Source organism: Moschus berezovskii, chromosome 4, assembly GCF_049115385.1.
Source record: "Moschus berezovskii isolate FMDL1 chromosome 4, NW_MosBer_1.0, whole genome shotgun sequence".
In the NCBI taxonomy this organism is placed as follows: domain Eukaryota; kingdom Metazoa; phylum Chordata; class Mammalia; order Artiodactyla; family Moschidae; genus Moschus; species Moschus berezovskii.
The window spans coordinates 96,671,348-96,692,669 of record NC_142463.1 but is presented as its reverse complement, the minus strand read 5'-3'; the positions used below and the strand labels follow the sequence as shown (position 1 = coordinate 96,692,669).

At 42.6% G+C, this 21,322-nt stretch overlaps 1 protein-coding gene across 2 annotated transcripts in view; it reads right to left on the bottom strand.

Annotated features, from left to right (window-relative positions):
- TTF2 (transcription termination factor 2) overlaps positions 1-21,322 on the bottom strand; it is a 57,003-nt gene that overhangs the window by 28,678 nt on the left and 7,003 nt on the right. Inside the window, exons 4-9 of one of the 2 annotated variants that reach the window (XM_088835617.1) lie at positions 8,985-9,051; positions 6,687-7,682; positions 6,257-6,371; positions 5,521-5,706; positions 3,295-3,422; positions 1,161-1,242 (exon numbers count right to left, since the gene is read on the bottom strand). In XM_088835617.1, coding sequence (XP_088691743.1) covers positions 1,161-1,242; positions 3,295-3,422; positions 5,521-5,706; positions 6,257-6,371; positions 6,687-7,682; positions 8,985-9,051 — 1,574 coding nt within the window. The remainder of the gene's footprint in view (positions 1-1,160; positions 1,243-3,294; positions 3,423-5,520; positions 5,707-6,256; positions 6,372-6,686; positions 7,683-8,984; positions 9,052-21,322) is intronic. The other variant, XM_055403782.2, reaches the window with a different exon arrangement.

Genomic DNA, 21,322 nt, shown 5'->3' with positions numbered 1-21,322 from the left:
TTATTTGACTGCAATAAACTACACCCATGAATGTGATGCTGGGAAAGACTGATGGTGGGAGAAGAGGGCGGCGACAGAGGGTGAGATGGTTGGATAGCACCAACCATCAACTCAATGGACATGAGTCTGAGCAAGCTCTGGGAGATGGTGAAGGACAGGGAAGCCTGGGGTGCTGCAGTCCATGGGGTCACAGAGTCAGACACGACTTAGCGAAGGAACAGCAACATATGACTATATGCTGTGCATTCTAGCAAATCATCCAACCAGGAGGTGATCTTGGGGACCAAGACACAGCCACTTACTAGCTGTAGTGGACCTCTGTCATGTTTTCTGGAAGTTGAACATCTTGGAAATTTTTAGTGTGATGAGGCTCCAAAGCAGAGCCTGACTTGCTTCCTGCCTCTTCGGTAGCTAAGGCACCAGCAGCAAGCCCAGGCTCTACAGAGACTTACACTCACAGCAGACCTTGTTTCAGATGTGAGCAACTTCAGAAGATGAGGCTCCTTGTGAAGCCCTCTCAACAGGAAGGGGTGGAGACAGCAGTGTGTGGCTCTGGGGAGCGGTGCTTTCCTCTACTGCTCCATGGCACGGAGCAGCCATATCGTTCTCACAGGACATTCCATTGGTAACTTGACTCTGGCCATTGCTCCCAGAAGTATGGCCTCCAGCTTGGCCCTCCACATCTTCCAAAGATTCTGTGGGCCACCCAAGAATAAACCCTCTCTCTGCTTCATCAGCCAGTCAGTCTCTACTGCCTGCAGCCAAGACCTGACAGATCCTATGGCTGTGTACTCTGGAGAACGTAACTTAAACTTCCTGATTGATGTTATGGCTGTGTACTCTGGAGTGCACAGCTTAAGCTGCCTGACTGATGCTATGGCTGTGTACTCTGGAGCGCACAGTTTAAGCTTCCTGACTGATCTTATGGCTGTGTACTTTGGAGCGCACGGCTTAAAGTTTCCTGACTGATGCTATGGCTATGTACTCTGGAGCGTGCAGCTTAAGCTTCCTGACTACTCCAGAGCACGTGGCTTAAGCTTCCCACGCTACGGTTTCCTCATCTGTCAAACAGGGTGTTAAGAGTAGCTCCCCACAACAGTTGTTGAGAGGACTGAACAAAGCAATGCATTTGCGGGCTCTTATCCTAACGTGAGACTCACCCAAAATTCCTCCTCGTGGCTTCTGGCTTTCCCGCCACAGCAGCCAGGCTAATGCCTGCTTCTGGTGCGGCAGCAAAGAGATCTGACAAAGGTAATAACCGAAAGTTAGGTATCGATTCCTGATGAGAAGCTATGCTGGAGCCTGGCCACATGGACTCCCTCTTCCTCTCGTTTATTTTCTGTAAGTGACACTCCCAACATTCTAGTTGTCACATAAGCTGCTCATTTCGCCTTGAAGTCCCGGATTCCACTCTCTCACTGAGGGTCAGCATGCGTCCTGGCCTGCCCAGGGCAGTTATCACTCACGCCAACTGCCCAGCCTGTCTATCAAGGGCCGCCTCTGTCACTCTCAGGTGGATGCTGCTTTGTCTGCTTAATCAGTCCTAGTCAAGATCTCTGAGTAATCACTCTACTTCTACCAGCCATTCGGCTGGCTATTCCTCGTTATCTCTTCAGTGTGACTCTCCTCTCTGTCGGCAATGTCTCAGTATGCAGTGCTAGTCATAAATTGACGGCCCTTTAACTGGGGGCCTCCCTGCTAGTCTTCCCTTCCTCCAGTTTATCTGGAATTCTGTGACATAAATAACCTTCTTAAAATATCCCTGCTCAAATTTCTACAGTGATTTCATAATATCTCTTAAGCTGTGCTATGCTTAGTCATGTCCAACTCTTTGTGACCCCATGGACTGTAGCCCACCAGGCTCCTCTGTCCATGGGGATTCTCCAGGCAAGAATACTGGAGTGGGTTGCTATGCCCTCCTCCAGGGGATCTTCCCAATCCAGGGATCGAACCCAGGTCTCCCACATTGCAGATTCTTTACCATCTGAGCCACCAGGGAAGCCCAAGAATACTGGAGTGGTTAGCTTATCCCTTCTTCAGGGGAATTTTCTGACCCAGGAATCAAACCGGGGTCTCCAGCATTGCGGGTGGATTCTTTACCAGCTGAGCTACTAGCGAAGCCCTCTCTTACGCTGCTGCTGCTGCTAAGTCGCTTCAGTCACGGTCGACTCTGTGCGAGCCCATAGATGGCAGCCCACCAGGCTCCTCCGTCCATGGGATTTTCCAGGCAAGAGTACTGGAGTGGGGTGCCATTGCCTTCTCCTCTCTTATGCTATCCTAGTCTAAATTCCTCCACCAGTGCTAGGCTCCATAGCAAGAGACTCTTTGTGCTAAGTTACACTCCCAGCTCAGGTGCTGCTGTTACCTGATCATCACTCATTAATATCAATATCTGATCTTCCCTCCGACCACCACTCCCTCTCACTGGAGTGTTGGTTTCTACCGTATCTAAAGGCTTGCAGTTTCTTTAAGGCACAAATAATACTGCTGACCTAGAAAAACTTTTCCTTTGTTTCAAATGCCTTTGTACTTTGCATACACTTCACAGTATGTGACAATGAAGATTTTCTGTTTAACAATGATTGTCTAATCATCTTACATTGATTGTACATGCATTTTCACTCCAACTAGTTCATTAAAAGCAGCAATTCTTCTGCATCCCTGTGGCGCCTATTGAAGCTCAATAAATGATAAATGCATCTGTTACTGCTACAGACATGTAACTTAATGATGCTAAGGAAAAAAAAAGTGTTTTTTATTTTCACTGCTAAACAGAAAAGAAAACACCATAAGGGAAACCACTTGAGTGTGATTTGTAGAAAAGATATATCACAACAGCTCTCTGGGACTTCCCTGGTGACAGAGTGGATAAGAACTCACTTGCCAACGCAGTGGACACAGTTTCAATCCCTGGTCCAGGAGGATTCCACATGTCGTGGAGCAACTAAGCCCAGCACCACAACTACTGAAGCCCACACCCTGGAGCCCATGCTCCAAACAAAAGAAGCCACCTCAATGAGAAGCCCATGCACCTCAAGGAATAGTAGCACACCCTCGCCTCATGCAACTGGAGAAAGCTCACGTGCAGCAACAAAGACCCAGAGCAACCAAAACTAAAACTACATAAATTCAATTTTAAAATAGTAAATTTAAAAAGAAACCAAAAAGCACTATTTAAAGAAAAACAACGAAGAACGGCACTCTGGTAGGCACTTTCCCAATGGTCAGTCCCCCTCCTCGTGGGCGCTAGGGCATTATCCAGGATACTCTGCCCTGCGGGCCTTCCCAGCTCACCTTCAGCCCAGCTGGATCCTCTGCCATGGCGGTCTCCCCAGGACACGACTCAAGAGATCGATGGAGCTCATCAATGGCTTCACTTGTGATCTTCCACACTGCGTGAAGGCCATTCTGGCTCACAGTGCCTGCAGACAAATCGAAGTTGCGAGTATTATGTCCTGACCAGAGCTGCAAAAAGGCAATTCATTATTTGCCAGATGATGGATCTTTATGGGCTAAAAATTCTTGCCTCCAGATTCTCCTAGCCGCTCTGGCTCCTTCAGCCTCATTCTCTGTATGTCTGTCTTTTAAAGTTCACATGAACAAGTGCTCTAATAAAGGACAAAGTAATAGAGAGTATAATTAAAATATAAGATAATCTATATATATATATATATATTTTTTTTTTTTTTTTTTCAGCTTTGAAGAGGGGGAAGAGAAAACAATACCATCAGAATTTTTGGAGAAAAAGAGCCCTGGGGCTGGATTCCAAGAAGAAAAGCCAGCAATAGAAGAGACCAAGCTACAGGAAGTTGTCAAACTTCAGGCAGAGAGAGAGCTCCAAATATGCACATCCCAAGATGCCTGCACTGCCCCGGGAATACTTCAGTGTTGGAGACCAGTCATTCTATTAATACACAGAGAACTTTTACTAAGGTTAGGTAATAAATACAAGCACCTTCAGTTCAGTTCAGTTCAGTCGCTCAGTCGTGTCCGACTCTCCGCGACCCCATGAATCACAGCACGCCAGGCCTCCCGGTCCATCACCAACCCCCGGAGTACACTCAAACTCATGTCCACAGAGTCGGTGATGCCATCCAGCCATCTCATTCTCTGTCGTCCCCTTCTCCTCCCGCCCCCAACCTTTCCCAGCATCACAGTCTTTTCCAGTGAGTCAACTCGTCGCATGAGGTGGCCAAAGTATTGCAGTTTCAGCTTTAGCATCAGTCCCTCCAATGAACATCCAGGGTTGATCTCCTTGCAGTATAAGGGACTCTCAAGAGTCTTCTCCAACACCACAGTTCAAAAGCATCGATTCTTCGGCGATCAGCCTTTTGCAAATTTAGGGATGAAGTACCCAAATAAGAGATTTCTAGATGAATAAAAATTAATTATCCACTTAAAACGTTAAAACGTTTTTAAATGAAAATCTATTTTAATGGGATTCTTTCCTAAACATATTACATAACTTCTTACCTTAATAATCCACCTTAATTTCTCTAGGCAACTCCATCACCATGGTGATGACTAACCGATGCTGTCATGCAGCAGTGTTCTTCAGCCTGGAGCATGGCTAAGCTGTGCCACTGGACTAAATATGTTTTCTTTTTTGTTTCAGTGGAAGTAGTTAATTCACAACATTGTGTTAGTTTTAAGCATACAGCAAAGTGACTCGGTTATGTGTATTTTTTTAATATATTCTTTTCCATGATAGTTTATTAGAAGATCTCCCAGTGCTATAGTCTTGCTGCTTGTCTATTTTACCTATGTAAGTACATTTTCTCTGTGCCCTTTTAGAGGGATCTTTGTGTCACATGGCACCCTGTCTATCCCTTACCCTCTTCTGACTACTGCTTGTCAACTTTTCTCCCTTCTCTCCTGCCTTCTTTGTTCTTTCCTTTTCCTTTCATCATCCTGAGCAGTTCTCAGAAGAAAACTGGCTTTTGCTTTTCTCATTGCTGTCAGCCCACCCAAGTTCCTGTGTCCTGGTCAGGAAACCATATGATCATATTACATAGTTGAGGCTCTTCTGGGGATCCTTCTCCTGCGGCTGCTTCAGAATTCACTGTTGTCTGTAGAGTTCAGGATGGAAACGCTCATTTAAATAGGGTGGTACTGCTCTCTGTGGGTCTATTGGTCATGGTCACATACTCCCCTGCTCTGCCTCCTCGCACACACATCCACACACACAGGACTACAAACACATCCCCTGGTTTGCCTTCCTCCTCATGATGTGAGTTTGAGTTTTCACTCACAAACATTTAGTAGATGATTCCCACATGCCGGCCACCAAGCTGGTTGATTATGGGCCACGAACAAGGTCAGTGAACAGGGCAGACACAGTCTCTGCTCTCAGGAAGATCTAAATTGCACGGTGTAAAAACTCAGCTGAGCACCACCAGCTTTATTACACAGGCAACACAGAATGGCTTCTCCCTTCTCATGGACACAATGGCATCTATGAGGCAGCACTTAACTTGAGGGTGTAGCTATTCCCCCCAGGGTCAGGCCCTCGGATCTCACCTGCACAGCACTGACCAGACCCTCCAGCAGCTTCCTGGTGGGGAGCCTTCAGTCCTCGAGAGCCCAGAGGCCAGCGATCCTGGCCCTGCAGGGGTCTGGGAGGCACCAAGTGGGGAGGGTCAGTGGCCTCTTCGGTGAGGTCACTCTGCCGAGGTTCTTGAGCGTTGCTCTCCTCCTTAGTGTCTGCTCAAAACACAGGGAAGAACAGATTAACCTCAGGGAACTGAAGGAATTCTATGAGCGAGGTGAGGTCAAGAGAGTGGGATCACCAGGAGCAGGGGAAGGCTTCCTACAGAGTGTGACATTTAAACCACCTCTTAAACAATGGGAAAAGACTTCAATCCACAGGAAATAGGAGGAAACTTTTATCAGTCACAGATGTAACTTAAAAGGAAGCCCTGAAACAGACAACAAGATGAGCAGGTGAATGCATCAACCTATTCTTTTAATGTCAGGAATTGTTTCTCAGATTTTTTTAAAATTTTAAGTATTTACTGAATTTGTTACATTGCTCCTCTTTTTATGTTTTGGGTTTTTTGGGGGGTGCGGGGCCACGTGGCATCTGGGATCTCAGCTCCCCGATCAGGGACTGAACCTGCACCCGCTTCATTGGAAGGTGAAGTCCTAACCACTGGACAGCCAAGGAAGTCCCCCAACCTGTTCTTTATCGAAATGGCTCTCGAATGTCTCGTGAAGTTCATGCAAACCGCGGGTTCAAGGGCAGAACCCCTTTTACCTTGCTCTGGGGAGAGGGCCAGGGCACTGAGAGCTTCCTCCAGCTCCTGAATTTGCTTGAACAACTTCTGACCCTTGTCTGGAAGAGCCTGGATATTCACCGATGCCAGTGTGCTCTGGAAAACAGATCCTATAAAATGGGTCACTTGCTCCTCTCGAGGTGTCAGAAGGTAGTTTCAGATTAAAACAGCTAGAAAGCTAAAACTGTGACATTAGTCTTTTAGCTGTATGTGTGAAAACCAGAACCTTTCTTCTTTCTAAACCCAGCTGATCTACCAAACCTGAACATATAAACACAGCGAAAGGCAGAAACTAAACGTCCACCTGTGAGACCTTCCTTACATTAATGTATTTCACTTGTTTGTAGCGTGCCTTACCTGCCCACAGCAAGCACTGCTCTGACCTTATAAGCAAACACAGGCAGTAGTTACCTTCTTTTGTTTCAGTTGTGTTGTGAGGAACACACGTTGGGCTGTTGGGTCTGAAGGTTCTCCCTTCTTGGAAACACTTGAGGCAGAAGAAACTTTTCTTTGCACACTCTGCCCAGGGAGTTTAAGGTTCTTCTTCTCCTGTGTGTCTGGAGGCAAGTCAAAGAGTAAGGGGCTCCTTGGTTTAGACGAAACAAAAACAACGTCATCTTCCTCACTGTCACCACTGCTTGTGTCAGCGTCTCCCTTCTCTCCTGCGGGACGCCCTGTGGCCAGTGGTGCAGGCTGAGCAGCTGGTTCCTTTGGAGCAGGCATATCCCGGGTCTCCAACTGAGCCTGAAAATGGCCCTGGAGCAGACTCTTTTGGAGGGTCTGTGTGCTTGGGTCATTCCCTGTCTTTATTTCTCTAGCTTCCCAGCTCTTAGGGTGCTCCTTGTTGAGGTGCTCCCCTTTCAGGGGCCGGCTTATTGAGTGTTGAGTGTGAACAATTCGAGGCAAAGGCTTAGTTTCCTCTTCTGTCGGAGGTTCTGATTCTTTTTGGGCAGAGTGACTCTCACTATCTGACTTCACCTGAAATGCAGATGGTTCTCTGAGCACATGGACCTGTTTGGATTTCATCTCAAAAAGGTTTTTTTTGTGCATTCCTTCTATCTCCTTTGCTTCACACTGAAACTCTGTCTTCTCCCTTTGCTGCTTGTCTTGAATTGCAGACTGTTTTTTCTTTACTCCCAGGCCAGATGAGAGCTCTTTCTCCATCCAGCACTTAGATTCTGGCTTCTGGTCCTTCTTTTGATCCAGGAGTGGATCTCCCTTTTCTCTTTGCTTCTTCTCAGCTGTCTTTTCCTCATCTTCACCTTTGATGAAGTGTTTCCAGACAGATGGTTCTTGATTCTTATCAAGTACCTTGAACGGGTTTCTCTGCTGGCTGGAAGGATAATGAGATGGCTCAGAGGCAAGCTGAGACTTACTGGTTCCAGAATGTTCTTTAGAATTAGGATCCTAAAAGACAAAGGAAATAATCTAATCTTAATATAAAATATGAATGCAACCTTCACACCTAGAATGCCTTTCTTCAGAGGAAATGGAAACACAGTAAAAGCAGTCCAGTTTTTCTCAATGTTCCTGGGGTCACTTCTTGCTCTAGAAAGGGCTGCCAAACTCACAAAGTATTCATTTCTTAACAGTACTTTCAATGCTTGGTTCCTTCTCTGTTTGTGATCACTGCTTTTACAGGTCTCAAGGAAAAGCAGTGTCCAGGTCAAACTGTTTAAACAATATTAATAGCCACAATGTGTATTTTTCATGAAAACGACTCTCTCAAGATGAACTTTTCCCCACTTCTAAACAGCTCTGATTTTGGCTTTAGGATGGTTTCACAGTGCAAATCTAGAATCTTACGTCCAAGCTATCCCTCTACAAGTCTCAAGACCTCCCTCAGTCTAGTTCTTCAGGTAGTAGACATCTGCAGGGTCTCTCCTAGTTCTCACATTCCAGAAGCTTATGAATTACACTCAGTTTATACAAACATCAAGTAGATATCAATCTATAAAAACATGCTGGGACTTCCCTGGTGGTCCGGTGGCTAAGACTTCATGCTCCCAATGCAGGGGGTCTGGGTTCGATCCCTGGTGAGTGAACTAGATCCCACATGTCACAACTAAAGATCCTGCATGCTACGACTAAAATAAGAGTAGCCAAATATATATATATATATATGCTGAGGTTAGTCAAGTAAATTTACATTTTTTCCCGAAATAGGAGAATGCTAACTATAGAATGGGCTTCCCTGGTGGTTCAGATGGTGAAGAATCTGCCTGTAATGCAAGAGACCTGGGTTCAGTCCCTGGGTGGGGAAGATCCCCTGGAGAAGGGAATGGCTACCCACTCCAATATTCCTGCCTGGAAAATTCCATGGACCGAGGAGCCTGGTAGGCTATAGTCCATGGGGTCGAAAAGAGTCAGACACAACTGAGCAACTAACACTGCTACTATTAACTATAGAATGGATAGATGTTTATGTGTGACTGAATCCCTTCACTGTTCACCTGAAACTATCACAACATTGTTTGTTAACTAGCCATACTCCAATATAAAATTAAAAGTTAAAATAAGATCCAAATAGTCCTTTGAATAACGAGCCCCAACAGGGTCTACCTTGCTGAAAGAAAAGAACTGTCTTTCAGAAAAAGTACGATGAAGACCAATCAGTTTATAATGGACTTTAGGGTCTTTTTTTCAGGTGATCCCACAGGTTAAACATCTTTACACAGTCAGATCTGAAAACAGATGAATAATTCCTACCTGCCATGGGATATTTCCACACCACTGCTTCCCCTCTGCTTTACTTTTAACACATCGGAAGAACAACCTGATAAAGTATAAAACACAAATAATCAAGTTTGTGAAAATCCATTAAAATAAAGATGAACTTGTTTTTAATTCAAGAAACCCTTTTATAATTATTTGATAACAGCTTTGAAAGGTCACTTGAAACCAATTACTCTTACATGTACTACATTTAAAAATTCTTTACCTCATAGGATATTTACAAGACCTGAGAAGTGAAAGAATACAGAAGTCATAGTAACCAGAGGATATTCATAGCTTTATTCTTTTAACTCTACAGAATGATTGACATGGGAACACTGATCCACAAGGGCTGCTAAAATCAGAAAAAAAGAGATAATCAGACATTACGTGTCTCTAATGAGAAGCCATAATACTTCCTATAAAGTAAAACAAACAAACAAACAAAAAACCAAGCCAAACCAAAACAAAGATTTCCCTGGTCATCCAATGGTTAAGACTGCGTACTTCCTCTGCAGGGTGCCTGGGCTCCATCCCTGGTCTGGGAACTAAGACCCCACAAAACTTACAGTGGCGTGGCCAAGAAAAGAAAACTAAGACAAAAGCAAATCTGAATCTGGTCAAACCCCTGGATCCAATTAACAATTTACAGGAAATGCAAACAGATGAACACATAAAACTAGACCAGAGGATGTAACACCTGCAAACTCTTAACAGTGGGAAATGCTATAAGACAAACAACTTGATTTCTTCAACAAGTAAATCACTCGATAAAGACTGGGGGGACCTATTTAAGAGACTTAAAAAAAATATATCAATTAACTGCAATCTGTAGACCTTATGAGAATCCTGACTTAAGCAAACGAGCAAAAACTACCAAAAATAAGTTATTTATAATATTTATGAATCTTCTGGAAATCTGTACTCCAATTGGTTAAACAAAAACAGTACATATTTTTTACAGCTACACACTGAAATATTTACAGAAGAAATGGCATTATGTGGGGATCTGTCTCCAAACATGGAGGATCTGGTGGGGAGGGTGCAGGGATATAGACGCAACAAGCTTCGCCATGAGTGTGGCTGCTGAAGGTCACGCGCAGCAATTCTATCCTGTCTACTTTTGTATCCGTTTCCAATCTTTCACTAAAAAAAAAAAAATGACTACAGGCCTACATCCCAGGCAAGGCAGTCCCTGCTCACACAAACACCACCTATATTACAGCTATGCAAAAATGGCTATGCTGTCTCCTGCTCAAACTAGGCCACACACTCTCCATCCTACTGGACTTTGCGCATGTACCACTCTCCATCCAAACAATGTCCTCTGTATCCCTATCTGCCCACCATTACCCCATCACCAGCTGTCAATCCTACAGGTCCCTCCACACTCAATTCAAGACATACTGCCTTTGCACGCTCTCTGCCCTGTTCATGCACTGGACTGCTTCTGTATTTTTGTCATATATAGTTGTGTTATGCTTATATCTGCCTGTCAGCAACTAGAAGGCGATAACCATCTCTTTATTCCTAAGCCTCGCTGTTTGTATAGTTAAACACTGGTGAATTAAACAGAACCAACTGAATTCTTCCTTACACCAAATGATTCCTCAAAAACATTTAATCAGTTAAATAAGAGCCTTTGAAATATGAATTCCATTTAATTGTTTAAATAGGTAAAATGCTCAATCAAAACGAATAAAACGACAGTGAAAAGCACCTCCTCTCCATCTGTTCAGTTCACTTCCCTCCCAAGTAACCACTTCTCTTAGTTTTTGGTTTGCCTTTCCAGAGATGGTTTTAATGAATATTCAGGTCAATGTATTTTCTTTATTTCTTCCTTATCTACTCAAGTGGGTAGCATAGTATGCTGGGCTGTGCTAAGTCGCTCAGTTGTGTCCGACTCTTTGCGACCCCATGGGCTGTAGCCCACCAGGCTCCTCTGTCCTTGGGGATTCTCCAGGCAAGAATACTGCAGTGGGTTGCCATGCCGTCCTCCAGGGGATCTGCCCAACCCAGGGATCGAACCCAGGTCTCCCACATTGAGGGTGGATTCTTTACTGTTTGAGCCACCAGGGAAGCCCAAGAATACTTAAGTGTGTAGCCTATCCCTTCTCCAGGGGATCTTCCAGACCCAGGAATCAAACTGGAGTCTCCTGCATTTCAGGCGGAGTCTTTACCAGTTGAGCCACCAGGGAAGTCCAGGTAGCATATATGCTGCTGCTACTGCTGCTGCTGCTGCTGCTAAGTCACTTCAGTCGTGTCCGACTCTGTGTAACCCCATAGACGGCAGCCCACCGGGCTCCCCCGACCCTGGGATTCTCCAGGCAAGAACACTGGAGTGGGTTGCCATTTCCTTCTCCAATGTGTGAAAGTGAAAAGTGAAGGTGAAGTCGTTCAGTCGTGTCCGACCCTTAGTGACCCCACGGACTGCAGCCCACCAGGCTCCTCCATCCATGGGATTTTCTAGGCAAGAGTACTGGAGTGGCTTGCCATTGCCTTCTCTGGTAGCATAGTATACATACTACCAAATATCTTGCTTACTTTTTTCAAAAAAACTGAACAATATGTCTTGGAGATTTTTCTATAAAAACATATACATAAAGGGCTTCCTTATCTGTACATATTTTCTACAATTGCAGTTTTTTACACAGCAGCCGTTTTCCACTATAAGGATGTTCCATTATTTATTTAACCAGACCCCTCTGGTTATTTCCAATCCTTTACTGTTAAAAGCAATATCACAATGAATAACCTTTTGCGTATGTCATTTCACATGTGTTTTACTATATCCATTGGGCAACTCTCTATATTTCATGCTGTATATTAGAGACGTCTCTGTTTTTCTTCATCAGTTAGCTTCTAGATTTTGTTAGCTCACTTTTTCTCCTTTCTACTTCATTAAGTTCCATTTTATCTACATTAATTCCTTCTTCCTGTTTTCTTTCTATTTAATTTCTTGTCCTTTTTCTAACTTCTTAAATTACTACTGTGATACACAACACAAGGGCTTCACTGGTGGCTCAGCGGCAAAGAATCCGACCACCAAAGCAGGAGACATGGGTTCTATCCCTGCATTGGGAAGATCCTCTGGAGAAGGAAATGGCATCTCACTCCAACATTCTTGCCTGAGAAATCCCAGGGACAGAGGAGCCTGGGGGGCCACAATACATGGTTGCAGAGTCGAATAAAACTTAGCAACTAAACAACAAATAACAACACAAATCACAACTGTGTGAGTCCTAACTCAAAATGAATCCCGAGCAGATCACAACCCCTCAATGCCATTACTTCACTTGGATGTAAAAGCAAAGATATCAAGCTCCAAATGGACAGATATTCCATAAGAGTGAAAAAGAAGTCATGGACTTTCCTAGTGGTACAGATGGTAAGAATCCACCTGCCAACGCCAGGACATGGGTTTGATCCCCGGTCAAACGTGGAAGGTTCCACGTGCCACAGAGCACTTAGGCCCATGCACCACAACTACTGGGCCTGCATCCTGCAGCTACTGACACCCGTGCACCTAGATCCTGTGCTCCACAACAAAAGAAGACCCCACAAGGAGAAGCCCACACACTGCCTCCAGAGAGCAGCCCCCACTCTCCATGACTAGAGAAAGCCCATGCAGACAACAAAGGGTCCAATGCAACCAAAATAAATACATAAAACCATTTTTTAAAAATTAAAAAGAAGAAAGGACCAGCTCGTATCATACAAACTCATAATTTTCTCATTCAAGGTCACAATAAAAAACATGTGTTGGTCTCTTTAATTTTTTCTTACTGCAATAAGAAAATTTAGTTCTGAGCATATACTTCTGAAAATTTCTGAAATGCCTTGATTGAAAAAAACTCAGGGGCTACTATTAGGGAGTACTGCTACTCATGAAAAGAAGTCAAAAACAAATTCTTGCTGTTCAACGTGTATCAAGTACCTGAAACCTTAACTGGAAGAATATTTTATAAATAGCATGTATTTTAAAGCCCAAACTTCATAGACTTTCAGAAGAAGGGCAAGATTTGGAGAAAGAGGGAAGTAAACAACACACACTGAGCATCAACTCTGTGCTAGGCATACTGCAAAAAATGTTTCTGCTTACATTTTTATTAAAAACAATCTAGATGAGCTTCTCTGTTTTTAGGATAAAAGTTTGTTATGTTTATTAAATTGTAAATCAATAGAGAAAGCAGTGGAAATACACTGTCACAGAGAACCCAAACACTGAGTCCACTATGAAAAACAGCGTAATTTCTATATGCATTAATTATTTTCCAAGGCATAGGTTATGAACAAGAAAAATGAAGAAACCAGCTAGGGGTCATTCAAGGCCAAGCTCAAGTCTCAATTCCTCCACTTTCTCAGTAACCTTCATCAGCCTTAATCTCTTACTGTTGGTTTTACAGTCAGAGAAACATCTGGCATTCGAACACATACAATTTAGCACTCTAACATGCAGATCAGACTGCTCACCAACCTTCCTGTGTCTAACTCTTAGCCCAATCGTTAGGGCCCTTAGAAATATGCGTTCACTTCTCCACATGCAGCAATGGAAAAACATAAAGCTGGATTTCTACCTTATCTTTTACACAAAAATTCAAGATGGAACAGAAATGTATAGAATAAAACTGTAAATGTTCTAGGAAAAAAAAATGGCGATGAATATTTTGGCAATCTTAAAATAAAAAGGGAATGACAAAATCCTGCATCTGAGAGATAAAGGATTTAGTAATTTGACTACATAGAAGTATTAAATGTCCATATAGTAAAAATACCATAGGCAAAATTATAAGACAAAAGGCAACCTGAGGAAAGGAATTGCTGTACACATCATAAAAGGCTAATATCCTCTCCATGGGCTTCCCAGGTGTCCCAGTGGGCCTTCCAAGGCAGGAGATGCAAGAGATGCTGGTTCAATCCCTGGGTCAGGAAGATCCCCTGGAGAAGGAAAGGGCAACCCACTCCAGTATTCTTGCCTGGAAAACCCCACGGACAGAAGAGTGTTGGGGGGGCTACAGTCCCTGTGGCTGCAAACAGTCGGACACAACTGAGTGAGTGAGCACACACATAATACTGTTTCCATACAAGGATTACTCTGTGGTACAGCACAGTGTGTGACAGTCCACAGCACCTAGTCACAGCACCGGCTTTGTTGAGTGGGATTCTTTATGGGTTGCTGGAGCCCAAGGTCCTTCTGCATGCGTCTGGCTCATGTCCCAGTGCCTGTCTGTCACCAGCCTAGCTAATCATCATTAAGATAATCTGCATGCCAATTTTACCCAGTAATCAACTGACCACAAAAGGGATGTCCGAGATGTGCGCAGATTCATATGCTATTAAAAATGAAGCATTCTGGGGACCTCTCTGGTGGTACAGTGGATAGGAATCTGCCTACCAATGCAGGGGACATGGGTTCGATCCCTGGTCTGGGAAAATTCCACATGCCTTGGAGCAGCCAAGCAGGTGAGTCACAACTGCTGAGCCTATTTGCTACAACTACTGAAGCCTGCATGCCTAGAGCCTTTGCTCTACAACGGGGGAAGTCACTGCAATGAGAAGCCTGAACACTGCAGCGAAGAGCAGCCCCAGCTCTCCACAACTAGAAGAAGGCCGAGCACAGCAATGAAGACCCAGCGAAGCCAAAAAAAAAAAAAAACCTCCTAAAAAAAAAAGTAAAAACATAAAGGTATTTTGAACATCCCAGTACAACCAGATATTTAAAGAACTAAAACCTGTTTTACCAATCTACAGACAAAGAATATTACCACCTATTTTGATCCTTGAGAATAAAAGCTAAAAGAGAGAGAGAGGGAAGAGAGGAGAGAACAGGAACTCAGGAGCCTGACGACCATATCCAATATCTGTAGGTCAACATGTGCCACATCGTTCATGTCACGTCAAGGCAGGAGTTTTTCTCTCTGGTTTTACTGAGCAACAATCATAGTTTTCTTTAATGCCCAACAACGGGGTCATGGCTGAAGAGCCAGTCAAATGCTGGTGAGTGGCACCATCTGGTGTTTAGTAAGAGAACTACACAAAAAAGTAGCTTCATGCCAAGGTAAGAAAAATGGGCACCTTAGTGTTACTTCAGTTTACACCTCCCCTCCACTAATCTGCTACACCTGTCTCCTAGCTAGGTTAAGCATTAAACGTAACAGTACTAATTCAAGGATATAAAGTCCTTTAAGTTCTTGAAAAGAAAACCCAATTCTGGGGAAGAAAAGCTTCTGCTACCTGATGTCTTTCTCCAGAGTGCAGGGATTCTGGCTAAATGCTTTACTGTCTACTAAGGAAGTCATCATCCATAGATACCTATTTCTTTTTTAAATTTTCAGCCTATACCACCTACCAGGGCATACTTGGTGGATTTTTTAGCTGTTTTTTTTTTTTTTTGCTTTGTTGTTAATTTGTTGTATGCCATAGAACTGTATTTTATTTGTGCTAAAACAATCTTTTCAAAGCTCTAATAAGTACCTCTTAATAAGTGTTCTAGACTTGAGCTAAAAGAAATACATTCAAGCATTCTTTTTCTATTTTTAAAATAATGAGTACCTCAGCCTCGTCTACCAGTCGTGTGAAGAGTAATAGTTCTCAAGATTCTACCCTCAGCCTAGACCTCTCTTTGGAGCTGCCCACTCACCTATCCAGTCTGCTTCACGTGTACATAAGACACAATGAGTTCAAAGCTGTACGTGTTAGCCATCCTCTGCTGACGTTAACTTTCCTTCCTTGTTTTGCTTAATGGTAAACTAACCCAACCAGGAAACCATTTCCTGAGCACTGAGCATGTGCTAAACACCAAACGAAGTGATCACACACGTGGCTGCACTGACCCTCATAGCACGGGGAATCCAGTGCTACCACGACCGCTATCCCAGCTGAGTAAATGGAGGAAAGAACATGCTTAACCACCAGGAAACATGCTTTATCAATTCTCTTTCAGCAAGTGTTCTCCAGTCTGTGTGTGTGTGTTAGTCACGGAGTTGTGTCTGACTCTTCTCCACCCCATGGACTGTAGCCTGCCAGACTCCTCTATCCATGGAATTCTCCAGGCGAGAATGCTGGAGTGGATAGCCATTCCCTTCTCCAGGAAATCTTCCTAATCCAAGGATCAAACCCAGGTCTTCTGCACTGCAGTCTGATTCACTGGTCTAAGCACACCCAACTCTACTGCCAGGGCTTCAATCCAAATTATCTTTCACTTAGAGAAAGTGGGTGTGCCTGGAGTTGGTTAGATTTAGGCTCAAATCCCAGGGGCTTCCCTGGTGGCTCAGTGGCAAAGAACCTGCCTGCCAATGCAGGAGATGTAGGTTCAATCCCTGGATTGGGAAGGTCCCCTGGAGAAGGAACTAGAAACCCACTCCAGTGTTCTCGCCAGGGAATTCCCATAGACAGGGAAGCCTGGAGGGTTACATTCCATGGGGTCACAAAAGAATCAGACACAACTTAGCACCTAAATAACAACACAACAAGGCTCAAATCCCAGCCATGCCACATTATAATGCTGGGACCTCAAATTCCTTTTCTAACCTCTCTAAATGTTTCCTCATCTGTCTATAAAACAGGGATATTGAAACCTATCACAGTAGATTCTATGAAGAGGTCATGAACATGCCATGTAGTAGGCATTCTATACCCCCAAATAGTTCAGTGGGCTCCTTGCCTCCACTGCCATCACTTCCTAATCTAACTTGGATAGTTCTTCTTTTGATGTAAATTGAATAAAAAATTCTTCACCATCTTCCTACCACACAGAACAGTATTTCTGTATGATCCAGGGCCCCCAGTAGTATGTAAAGGATACTGTTCTAACTTCAGGCACTAAAGGCTTACTGGCCCCACTGTACTAGCAGGAAACAATAGAAAAGTGAAATTTTTAAAAATTCCACTTATAAAGACTTCTCTGGTGGCACAGTGGATAAGAGTCTGCCAATGCAGGGGACACAGCTTGGATCCCTGGTCCTGGAAGATCGCACATGTGCGGAGCAACTAGGCTAGTGAGCCACAACTGCTGGGCCGGTGCTCTAGAGCCCACAAGCTGCAACTACTGAGCCCGCATGCTACAACTACTGAAGCCTGAGAGCCTAGAGCCTGTGCTCCTCAGCAAGCGAAGCCGTAGCAATGAGAAGCCCACATACTGCAACCAAAGAGAGGCCCTCACTCACCAAAGCTAGAGAAAGCCCGTGCAAAGCGACAAAGACCCCACATAGCCAAAAATAAGTAAACAAATGATTTTTTTTAAATTCCATTCATAAGAGTGTCAAGAAACATAAACACTGAGGACTAAAATGAACCAAAAGGGTATATAGCACTCTATAATCAGAACTATTCCACAATGCTGAAAGAAATTTTAAATGTCATCAGTAAACACACCATGCTCATGGACTGGAAGATCAAGATTAATATCAGTTCTCCCTACACTGATCTATACAGATTCAATAAAATACCAACTGGGTTTTCTGAGGAAACTGTAAAAGGTGATTCTACATTTTACATGGAAATGTAAAGGACCCAGAATAGCAAAAGTTGAAGAGGAAGTTGGAAGACTCATAGGATCTTATCTGATCACGTCAGGATAGGCAAAAAGATCAATGGAAGAGATTAGCAAGTCCAGAAATAGATCCACACATGGTGGTCAACCAATTTTTCACAAAGGTGCCAAGTGTTTCCATGGGAAACATTCAAAAAATGGTGCTGAAACAATTGAATAGCATTCATTCAATACTACATGAAAAAATAAATGACCTTCTGTCTCATAAGATATGTCAAATTAATCTGAGGTAGGGCACAGAGAGTGAAAGACAGAAAAGCCTGGCGTGCTGCAGTCCATGGACTTGCAGAGTTGGACAAGACTGAGCAACTGAACAACAAAAGGCGTAGACTAAACAAAAAAGTCATTAAAAAAAATAAAACAACTATAAAACTAAAAAAAAAAACACTGGAGAACTTTATGATCTTGAGATAGGCACAGATGTCTCATAGAAGACAAAAAGCACAAATCATAAAAAAAATGATAGATTGGATTACATAAAATGAAAAGTTTCTACTCTTCAAAAGACAGTCAAGAAAACCAAAGCCATAGACTGGCAGAAAATATACATGATATATATATCTGCCAAAGGACCTGTGCAGAGAACACATAAGGAACTCCTCCAACTCAATAACAAAAGACAACACAATTTTAAAAACAGAAAAAAATCCCCCAAAGTTACACTATATGAGTCCATGTATGTAACATTTTGAAATGACAACATTTTAGAGCTAGAGATCGGGTTCATGGTTGCCAGGAGTGTACAGAGGGAAGTAAGAGGAAGGTGGGTACAGCTACAGCAGGGCAACAAGAAGGATCCTCTGGTAAAGGAACTGCTCAGTATCTTGACTGCTGTAGTAAACACACAAAAGGTGGCTCAGGTGGTAAAGAAACTGCCTGCAATGCAGGAGATCTCGGTTCAATCCCTGGGTTGGGAAGATCCCCGGAGAAGGGAATGGCAACCCACTCCAGTATTCTTGCCTGGAAAATGCCACAGACAGAGGAACTTGGCAGGTTACAGTCCATGAGGTCACAACATGTCAGAGATGATGGAGCAACTAAGCACGCATGCATGCCCACATGATAAAGGTGCATAGACCTAAATGTATAAATACATACATACCATTAGACAAAGTCTGCAGAGGATCTCCTTGTACTATTTCTTAAACTGCCCGTGAATCTATAATTATCTCAATAAAAATTTCAATTAAAAACATGGGCAAAATTTACACCAACACAAACAAAAGAGGAAGATATAGGGAATCTACATGATAAAGAATTTCGAATTTTGGTGGTGAAAATGATTCAAAATCTTGAAAACAAAATAGAGTTACAGATAAATAACCTGGAGAAAAGGATTGAGAAGATGGAAGAAAGGTTTAATAAGGACTTAGCGGAAATAAAAAAGAGTCAATATACAATGAATAATGCAATAGAAGAGATCAGAAACACTCTGGAGGGAACAAACAATAGAATAACAGAGGCAGAAGACAGGATAAGCGAGCTAGAAGATAGAATTGTAGAAATAAATGAAACAGAGAGGAAAAAAGAAAAACGAATTAAAAGAAATGAGAACAATATTAGAGACCTCTGGGACAATGTTAAACACTCCAACATTCGAATCATAGGAGTCCCAGAAGAAGAAGACAAAAAGAAAGACCATGAGAGAATACTTGAGGAGATAATAGTTGAAAACTTCCCTAAAATAGGGAAAGAAATAATCACCCAAGTCCAAGAAACCCAGAGAGTCCCCAACAGGATAAACCCAAGGCGAAATACTCCAAGACACATATTAATCAAATTAACAAAGAACAAATATTAAAAGCAGCAAGGGAAAAGCAGCAAATAACACACAAGGGGATCCCCATAAGGATAACAGCTGATCTTTCAACAGAAACTCTTCAGGCCAGGAGGGAATGGCAAGACATGCTTAAAGTGATGAAAGAAAATAACCTACAGCCCAGACTACTGTACCCAGCAAAGATTTCATTCAAATATGAAGGAGAAATCAAAAGCTTTACAGACACGCAAAAGCTGAGAGAATTCAGCATCACCAAACCAGTTCTCCAACAAATGCTAAAGGATCTTTTCTTGACAGGAAACACAGAAAGGGTGTATAAACTCGAACCCAAAGCAATAAAGAAAATGGCTATGGGATTGTACTTATCAAAAATTACCTTAAACGTAAATGGGTTGAATGCCCCAACCAAAAGACAAAGGCTGGCTGAATGGATACAAAAACAAGACCCCCATATATGTTGTCTCCAAGAGACCCACCTCAAAACGAGGGACACATACAGACTGAAAGTGAAAGGCTGGAAAAAGATATTCCATGCAAATAGAGACCAAAAGAAAGCAGGAGTAGCAATACTCATATCAGGTAAAATAGACTTTAAAACAAAGGCTGTGAAAAGAGACAAAAGAAGGAAACTACATAATGATCAAAGGATCAATCCAAGATGAAGATATAACAATTATAAATATTTATGCACCCAACATAGGAGCACCGCAATATGTAAGACAATTACTAACAAGTATGAAAGGGGAAATTAACAACAATGCAATAATAGTGGGAGATTTTAATACCCCACTTACATCTATGGATAGATCAACTAAACAGAAAATTAACAAGGAAACACAAACTTTAAATGATACAATAGACCAGTTAGACCTAATAGATATCTATAGGACATTTCACCCCAAAACAATGAATTTCACCTTTTTCTCAAGCGCACACGGAACCTTTTCCAGGATAGATCACATCCTGGGCCATAAACCTAGCCTTGGTAAATTCAAAAAAATTGAAATCATTCCAAGCATCTTTTCTGACCACAATGCAGTAAGATTAGATCTTAATTACGGGAGAAAAACTATTAAAAATGCCAACATATGGAGACTGAACAACATGCTGCTGAATAATGAACAAATCATAGAAGAAATAAAAAGAGAAATCAAAATATGCATAGAAATGAATGAAAATGAAAACACAACAACCCAAAACCTCTGGGACACTGTAAAAGCAGTGCTAAGGGGGAAGTTTATAGCAATACAGGCACAACTCAAGAAACAAGAAAAAAATCAACTAAATAACCTAACTCTACATCTAAAGCAACTAGAAAAGGAAGAAATGAAGAACCCCAGGGTCAGTAGAAGGAAAGAAATCGTAAAAATTAGGGCAGAGATAAATGCAAAAGAAACAAAAGAGACCATAGCAAAAATCAACAAAGCCAAAAGCTGGTTCTTTGAGAAGGTAAACAAAATTGACAAACCACTAGCCAGACTCATCAAGAAACAAAGGGAGAAGACCCAAATCAATAAAATTAGAAATGAAAATGGAGAGATCACAACTGACAACACAGAAATACAAAGGATTATTAGAGAATACTATCAGCAATTATATGGCAATAAAATGAATAACCTGGAAGAAATGAAAAAATTCCTAGAAAAGTACAACTTTCCAAAACTGAATCAGGAAGAAATAGAAAATCTGAATAGACCCATCACAAGCACGGAACTAGAGGCTGTAATCAGGAATCTTCCAGCAAACAAAAGCCCAGGTCCAGACAGCTTCACAGCTGAATTCTACCAAAAATTTAGAGAAGAGCTAACACCTATTCTATTCAAACTCTTCCAGAAAATTGCTGAGGAAGGGAAACTTCCAAACTCATTCTATGAGGCCACCATCACCCTAATCCCAAAACCTGGTAAAGACCCCACAAAAAAAGAAAACTACAGGCCAATATCACTGATGAACATAGATGCAAAAATCCTTAACAAAATTCTAGCAATCAGAATCCAACAA